Consider the following 9,039-nt stretch of genomic DNA (forward strand, 5'->3'; position numbering starts at 1 on the left):
GTGTATATTTATGCAAAACAATCAATTCTGAGTGGCATTTCCTTAAATATAATAATCATCATACAAACGTTTATTATATTATAGTAATATACAGAAGGGGAAATAAGTATTGAACACGTTGTGTTTTTTCCTGGCAATAATATTTCTGAAGGAGCTGTTGACATAGATTTGAACCAGATTTTTGTAATAACCCAAACAATGCAAACATAAGAATAAAGCACTAGAAACTTAGTTCTGTGGGTCTCGTCTATCAAATCTGATCTTTATTTTTCATTTTCTATTGGATTACGTCAAGTGGCTGGGCCATTCTACAGCTTGATTGTCTTTCTCTGAAAGCATTTACACCAAGTTTCCTTGGCTGTGTTTTGGATCATTGTCTTGATGAAAAGTCCACTCTGTTTCAGCTGTATCATCTTGATAACGTAGATGTTGAACTGAAGCAGCTAATATTAATTTACAATGAGAAAGGGAAGAGGGTTGCTCGGTAACTACTCAGAGATTTAAGTTGATGTCTGGGCTTTAACTGCCTTTCTGCACCTCCCTTTCTTCATGTTTTCAATACTTTTTACCCCATCAATTCACTTTGCATATATGGATTTCTTTAGTTGTTATAAACATCCGGTGGAAATTTCAAGTCAGCAGCACCTTTAGAAATATGTTTTCTGAGAAAACTGTTGATGTTTAATACTTATTTCCCTCACAATAAATGAATTTCTTTTAAACGCTTCTTGCAGACAAATGAGTCAATTTAAAGATTCAATTTATTGTATGAAATACATATTTAAAGCAAAGGAATCAATAATGAGAAAAGGTAGGCTTTCTTAAAATTCTTATTTTCTAAGAATTTGATTTTAAAAAGACAGTTTACTCAAAAATTAACATTTACTCACTATTTATTCTCCCTCAAAAGTAGTTCCAAACCGTTATGTGTTTATTTCTTCTGTTGAAAACCAAAGAAGATTAACAGTGACTGAATGCAAGCAATCCTAAAAAGATGCCTTCCATAACTTTACAAACAATTCAAAAACTGCACATATTTATTGCGCTACATTGCACTAATTCACTAAATTAATTTTGAATTGTACATACCCACTGTACATATCCATTTGTAATTATGTTCATTTCTATCTGCACACTTCTGACTATTAATAGCATTAGCAACTTGTACATATATTTTTCTATTGCTGACCTCTGTTCATAGTCAACACAATGTTCATAGTACATCTATCTGTAAATATTACCATAGTTTTTCTATAACTGCACTTTATAACTCATACAGTATCCTGCACTTGCTGCTATTGCACTCGGTTAGACCTAAACTGCGTTTCGTTGCCTTACATGTACATGTGTAATGGCAATAAAGTTGACTCTGATCTAATCAAACAGTTGCTAAACTCAAAGCTTGTGAATAAAAAAAGCAGAAAATTGACTTCCATAAGACAAAAAACAAATACTATGGAAGTCAATGATTACAGCAGCTTACTTCAAAATATCTTCTTTTGTGTTTAACAGAAGAAAAAACAAAACAAAGGTTTGGTACAAGCAAAGGGTGAGTAAATAATGAAATTTAATAATTCTCATTTTTGGGTAAACTATCCCTTTAAAACCTAATAAGAAAATAAGAATATCAGAAAGAAAGAAAGCCTACCCTTTTTGATTATTGATTACTTGTATTAAATATGTATTTCATACATCAAATTGACTCTTCAATTATTAATTTATCAACTCATCACACATTATTCGGTTTTGATTAAACATTAATTTGCCATACTTTTAAGGTTTTGTGAATTATAGGATGCATGCTCATGCAAAGTATTAGACTACAAATCTGTTTTTGCTAAATTATGCAATACTTTATACTGATTCACAGATTTTTCCTTGCTAAAAATAAGCATTCTTAGAAAATGAATCCCAACTCAAGTAAAAACAGATCTTGGTATCGTCTCCATCCACATCAGAAGTTAATCACCACATCTCTATTCAATGAGACTTGTCAACAAAAACACCTTCAAGGTCAGCTTAATCATAAACATGCAGACTTTTAACCTAAAATCATGAAAGTCAGACCAGTTTGGTCAAGTCATAGTCTGATATAATACTGTATTTCCTCCATGCACAACAAAACATATGCAAATAATCCAGAATTCAGGGATGCATTGCAATTCAGTTGATCTCTCAAAGTGTTTATTGTCAAAGTTTTATTTTTTCTGCATAGTATGCCTGTGAGAGTTGTGATGTGCAAATTATTTCATATCACTTTCAATTCAGACTGTGCTGCAACTCACTAAAGGTATTTGCATGTTCATAGTTTGAACAAGTCAGCACTAAATCTCAAATTTTTGTTTCTACAGTACATGTTGGTTCAGGCACATTTGTGTGTGTGATGATATCACTGAAAGTCATAAAGCATTCAACAATGATGTCATCCATCAAAACAAATATTTACTTCATATGTTGCCATCACTGCTTTTCAGGGTTTTTGGAATAACAAGTTACATATTTTATTAGTGGAAACTGCTCAGATTGCCGATGCAACTTATGCCAAAATACGAATATACGACAATAAAACTTGTTATTACAAACAGTAACATTTAAGAATACGCAAAACACAATCAAATTATTAGATAAAATGAAATTTATTAATTTGTGAAGAAAAAAGACCAAGTAAAAAAGGTTGAAAAATGCACTCTGTAACACCCAAAAAGTTAAGGTAACTTAAACCATGAGGAAACTGATTGCAAAAAACTATGTAAGTTCAAAAACTAATCCTAACAAGTACTATGAACAAAATCTGTTTGAGTAAATGAAGCAATTTGAGCACAAATTGTAAAACTCAATAAATGAAGAGAATTTGAACCAACTGAAGACTGCAAAACTCAATAAGTTAAAGCAACGCCAACAGTTTGAGGAAACTGATTGCTACAAACCATTTAAGTTAACTAATCTATGCAAGTACTGTGAACTTACTCCATTTAAGTTGAAGTAATGAGGTATTTAATTAACTCATTACCTTCGACACTGAGTTCAAAACTCTTCAAATGAGTAGAATAAACTTTCAGTCAATTTTGAGTTAACTACACTCATTTCATTTGATAAAGTTGACTGTTGGGCTTTACAGTGTAGCAATACTTCATATTTATGTTGAAAAATCACAAAATCAGTACATGTTTTTGTATGAAAGAAGTTATTTTATTTCATATTCTGAGATCTTGAGATGATTCAAACTAAGTTAAACAAATGAAAAAACAACAACTTGAAACTAATTTACACATGGTAAAAGACAAAGTGGGGCGACGCAGTGGCGCAGTAGGTAGTGCTGTTGCCTCACAGCAAAAAGGTCGCCGGTTCGAGTCTCGGCTGGGTCAATTGGCGTTTCTGTGTGGAGTTAGCATGTTTTGCCTGCGCTCGCGTGGGTTTTCTTCAGGTGCTCCGGTTCCCCCCACAGTCCAAAGACATGCGATACAGGTGAATTGAGTAGGCTAAATTGTCCATAGTGTATGAGTGGGAATGAGTTTGTGTGGATGTTTCCCAGAGATGGGTTGCGGCTGAAAGGGCATCCGCTGTGTAAAAATGTGCTGGATAAATAGGCAGTTCATTCCTCTGTGCCGAACCCAGATTAATGAAGGGACTAAGCCGAAATGAAAATGAATAAAAAGAGTGTGCTTCAAGTATATCATTCATGACACAACAGAATAAGCTAACTGGCAGTGCTGAAAACACATATAAGACATATTTAATAAATAGTGAATAAAATAACATTGTTTCTGTAAGAAAATATGATTTATAAATTAAATAAATATCCTATAAATAAATAAATAACAAATACTTTTACAATAGAATACACTAATCAGAGCTCAGATGTCCTTTCTTTTAGTAAAACAGTTGGGTTGACATTTCGATCTGACTGGGACGTACTTGCATTAATAGTGGTGGGTAATGAATCTTTTACATTAGGCACATAAAAGGACGCCATAGGACATGGCCCGTTGACATTATTGCAAACCAAGTTCTGCAGAGAGGCACTGTTCACAATCTCAAAGCCCACTTTCCCACCAAAGGTGCTTGGTTTCCAGTACTCTGGGGAACAGATGGGATTTCCCATAAGTCCTTTAAGGGAGTAGGGCGCACCCATCTCAACCATGGTCTCCCCAAAGATGGCGTTGGACCTGGGCTTTTCAACCAGCAAACCAGCATAAAGCTCCACAGCATCCACATCTCCGTACATCTCTTCAAGTTCAGCAGCCATTTCTTTTTCTCCTAAAACATAAAGCAAGCTCAGTCAGCTCAAGGTGTCTACTGAAACATCACTGCTTTTACAGTATTTGCAGGGAATGCTTTTAAAAACGCAGATGGGGTTAGGTAAAGTTTGTGCTTATGTTTCATAAGCCATATCTCACGTGGAAACTGAACTGTTTTACGCATCGTTTTGTTAAAAATATTATTTTTGAAAGGACATGTGCCCTCAAAATCCAACTGTTATTGGGAAAATAAGAAAATAGTACTAACTGTATGAATGAGATCGTACAAATTTTATGAGAATTATCCACTAAATCAAAAAGTTGCATTGAAATTTATTGTGTATTTGTATGTGCACACATATAATCCTTCATCAGTGGATACTAGTAATGCTCACCTGTCATTTCTTCAAAGGATCTGTATGGCTTCATGTTGAAGCGTTTCCTGTAAGCATTGATTGATTGGTAGCGCATTTGCCTGCTGTTTTCAATCGACTTAATGGCCACCCTTAACACTGCTGGTGCTACATTACGCCCTCCAGCTACCTGAAGTCAAAGAGATTTAAGATTCATTAAACATGGGTGGTTCCACCTTGCAACGGTATCTATAACAGGCTAATCCAAAACAGGGTATATTTTTAATCTTAGAATTACAAACACTTACCCTTCCAGCTATCTGTTTGTTGAAGGACTCAACCAAGCTGTTGACGCCATAATCTGTCAGGATAGAAGTGTTGAAGAGGAACTGCTGATAATTGTAGACTTCATCCTGGATGTGAAAATCATCAGGCATGAGGGGGTGCCAATGGTAAAGGGTGTTGAACTCGGAGGAGATCCTGTTCTGGTATTGGAAACGCTCGTTGAAGAGTAGTTCGGGATCAAACTTGAGCTTAAAATAGTATCCACTAAGGTGCTGGACGTAATCTTCGATCACGATCTTAATAGTCTCACCTGTTGATAAGGAAAACAGACCAAACGTTAGCTACTCAATTTACATTTTAAACCATGTTGGGATATTTTTGTTCATTTGTGATGAAAGCCAGAGAGAAATTTGCAGACATTGTTAGCCATTACTGCTCATAATTGAATTTATTGACACTTATTATTTGTAAACAAATCTGCAGACATATGCAGAATGCCTATGAGGTTTTAGTAACTTTAAAAAAATAGTAATATTTATTTTATTTTTTAAGGTTTACAGTGCAAATTCTATAAAAACCACTTGTTTGGTAAATAAAGTTAGTCTCTCATATATTATAAAACTACCCTATAAATTGTTTTGTACATAAACCATATAAAAATTGGTGTATTTTCAATAATATTAATGAAACGAATATTGAAAACTGAATAAATCTATATTTACGCACATTTCTATATTGTAAGTAAATATATGCATGTATGTATATATGCATGCATGTATGCATGTATGCATGTATGTATGTATGTATGTATGTATATATATAATCTGAGGAAATCTGCAGATTCCTTTTGGGCCTACTTGTGCCAATCTAAATGTCCTTTTCTGCAGGACACTCACCAATAAGGATAAGCCTTGAGGTCTGAAACAGCCTCTCATCATCCCAGTCAGGATGCTCCTTCTTTAGTATGTCGCACACTCGGTTATGTTCACGCAGCCAGATGGTGGCGTACATCATAAGTCCGGGAACCAGCCCAAAGGCCTCATGACCCACAGCAAATCGACGAGATTCAGGTACATGAGGAGGGTAATGCATGTCTACTTGAACCTCACTGACTGTTGGAGGGTAAACCTCACCATCCAGAATCTAATTAAAGCATGAACATGAGTTTAGTCAAATGCAAAACACAAGAGTAAAAAAAGTGAGTAACAAAGCTATGAGGATGAGATTTAATGAGATTAATTTTGGGTTAGAGATATTCCATACCTGATATCTCAACTTGCCATCCTTGAAAAGTCTCAACTTGTGTTGTCGATCAAGGTTTTGTCCATATATATGAGCTAAATCAACCTAAAAGACATAAGTAAAGTTAGTGATATCCTAAACTTCATGATACAGATAGTCATAAACATGTTTATGGCATATAGAATGTCAAATCTATCAAATACGCACCCCATGGTTCAGGGCTGTTGTGAAAGCTGGACCTTTCTTCATGTCAGATTTGAAGAACTGGTGAGTAAAATGTTGGGCGAAGAAAGCGAACATAAGATTGGTGCGTTGAGGATCTGGGATGAACTTCCTCCTGAGAAGCAGTTTCTCTGCCAGCATCTTCACATCTGGCAGCTCTTTCTTACCTATCAAAACAGGGGAATTCATGAGAAACAGAGCCTACTTCCATCCTCATGTCTGAGTTTATACTCCAACCCAAACATGAAACACTATCTACAGGTACTGTAAGTGCAAAAACTATTTATGCAATCATTTACTCTCTCTACAGTGTCTAAAACTTTTTAGCCTCTATGACTCATTACTGTCACATCTTATCTTTCTTTTAATGAGTTGCTTATCCACACACCCAAGGCTCAAGTGAGCTATTTGTGACCTCAAGCTTCCTGTCCAGTTGTAAATGTGAATGCTAAGAAATGTGAGAAAACAGGTCTGAGGAGAAAGAGGCTCACCTGCGACTCCCATTGGCGTTGGGCAATCACGCGGGACAGGAGGTAATGTGCGAGTATAGTAGGAGAGATTAGAGTAGGCTTCCCAGCTTTTGTAACCATAGTCAGCATTGAATGTAGGAGGACTATCGATCAGATGGGCACGTGCTGGAAAAAAATATTATATTCAGTCATATTTTTAAGTATGCAACATATTTGTAATGTACATTAGACATGATTAAGACATGTTTAGTTAACGCAGGGTGCCCAAACTTTTTCATGTGAAGGACTAAAAACCTAACTTGATTGAGGGTGGTGGGCCGAAGGTAAATATATCAAAGTTTTTTAAAGTTGCCACTGGTAATTTCCTAATTTATTTCAAATTTAAAAATAACTAGAAAACATTGCTTCATATTAACTAATGCAGTATATTTTTTACATTTTATAGTGAACTTATTACAGTAAAAAAAAACAAAAAAAACAACAATCCAATTTATAACAGTATGCAGTTAAACTAGTCAACCTGCACCTGTTTTTGACTTGATTTGCTTGCCAATGTCTTCTGCATTATCCGTTGAGTAACAACATTTTGTATTTTATTTGTAAGGTTTCTATGGGCCAACTTTGACCCGCAGGCCCTAGTTTGGACATCTCTTAGTTAAACGGATAGGTAAAAGGATAATTCACCCCAAAATTTTATCTTATTAAATATTTAAAACACACTCAAGTGGTTCCAAACCTTTATGAGTTTCTTTCTTAACACAAAAAAAGATACTTTTAAGAAAGCTGAAGTCTGACATCCACATTCAGAAATAAAAGTACGAGAGCTATCATTGGAGTGGTACCTTTTCAAAAGGTACATATTTGTACTTACAGGGCATATATAGGTACTGCAAAGGTATATATTAATACCTTAACATTTCAAGAGGTACACTTTTGCACTTTTTAGGTACTAATATGTACCCTCAAGGTATTAATAAGAACTCTTTAAAGTACAAATATGTACCTTTTGAAAAGGTACCCACCCCAGTGACAGCTCTCGTACCTTTTTTTCTGAGAGTGCATAGAAGGAAAAACAATTAATATTTGTTTTTTCCTTACCAAGGAAAATAACCAATATAGAAGTCATTGGTTCCAGGTTTCAATCCTCTTTTGCATTTAACAAAAGATAAAAAACTCATAAATGTTTGAAACAAGAAAAGAATGAGCAAATGATAACAAAATGTTAATTTATGGCTGAATTATCCTTTAATGATTTAATCATAAAAAATAAAATAATATTTTAAATTCTCATTAATAATATGAATTAAAAGACGTTTCTTACAGGAAAAGAGGGACTGCTTTATACTTACATGTCAGCACGTATCGCATTATGCCGTTTCTTAGAAACGACACGTTGTTGATAATATTCCACAAGCTTTTGAAGTGTGTGAGAATGTAATGCACAGTGTTGGGAGAAGGCTTCAGAGAGACTTTCACCCATGTGAGAAACTCGGCTGTAAAAAAATAAAACAGAGTAAAAGTTAGAGCCAAAAGCAGAAATGGGCAGAGAAACTTCCTCTATATGTTTGTGGAGCTTCTCACTTACGTGTTGTGCAGTTTTGACCGTAATATCCAGTCCGTGTACAGTCACATTCATACGCGTCGGAGCCCATTTCCGTACAGACACCTCGATTCTGACAGGGATGGGAGCAACAAGGGTTCGCTGCACCACAAAAATAAATAAATAAGTAAATACATCAGTTTTAAAATATGCCAACAACAATGATATAACATATAGTTCATAAAATATAATAGGCTAGATATAAATATGAAAGAAAAACAAGAAATTAGTAGGCTTACCTCCTGTGCAAACCACGAAGCCCAGAAGCAAAAAAATAAATAATACCGAACTTTTCATTCCAGTGGCGTGTTTGATGTCTCGAGTCGTACCTCGCCAGTTCAGAGTATTGAATCAACTTCCGAGTGCGAGAGGAGCCGTTTTATGAGGAGCCGATGACGCAATGACTGAATGAATTGGGACGTGACTCACGCACTGCAAGAGGATACAATGATATAATCGTTTATTTGGTATGGCGTAGGCTACCTGCTCAGTGTCATCATCACAAATCTCGAATACTGCATATACTTTATTTATGTCTTATAACCTTATAATTGCAACCATTTTGCCATATAGGCTGCTACTGTACTATATCAAAACGGCTTCTAATCAATAGCACAATAATAATAATA

The 9,039-nt window shown here is 35.0% G+C and overlaps 1 protein-coding gene across 1 annotated transcript; it reads right to left on the minus strand.

Annotated features, from left to right (window-relative positions):
* Positions 1-3,172: 3,172 nt before the first annotated feature.
* Positions 3,173-8,744, minus strand: ptgs2b (prostaglandin-endoperoxide synthase 2b). Its single transcript, NM_001025504.2, is given in 10 exon segments — positions 3,173-4,257; positions 4,634-4,781; positions 4,900-5,186; positions 5,773-6,019; positions 6,140-6,223; positions 6,326-6,507; positions 6,832-6,975; positions 8,160-8,303; positions 8,396-8,512; positions 8,650-8,744. Coding segments are annotated over 10 exon segments (1,821 nt in total). The 5' UTR covers positions 8,708-8,744; the 3' UTR covers positions 3,173-3,847.
* Positions 8,745-9,039: the final 295 nt, after the last annotated feature.

This window comes from Danio rerio, chromosome 20 (genome assembly GCF_052040795.2).
Source record: "Danio rerio strain M-AB ecotype USA chromosome 20, GRCz13ab, whole genome shotgun sequence".
Lineage (NCBI taxonomy): Eukaryota > Metazoa > Chordata > Actinopteri > Cypriniformes > Danionidae > Danio > Danio rerio.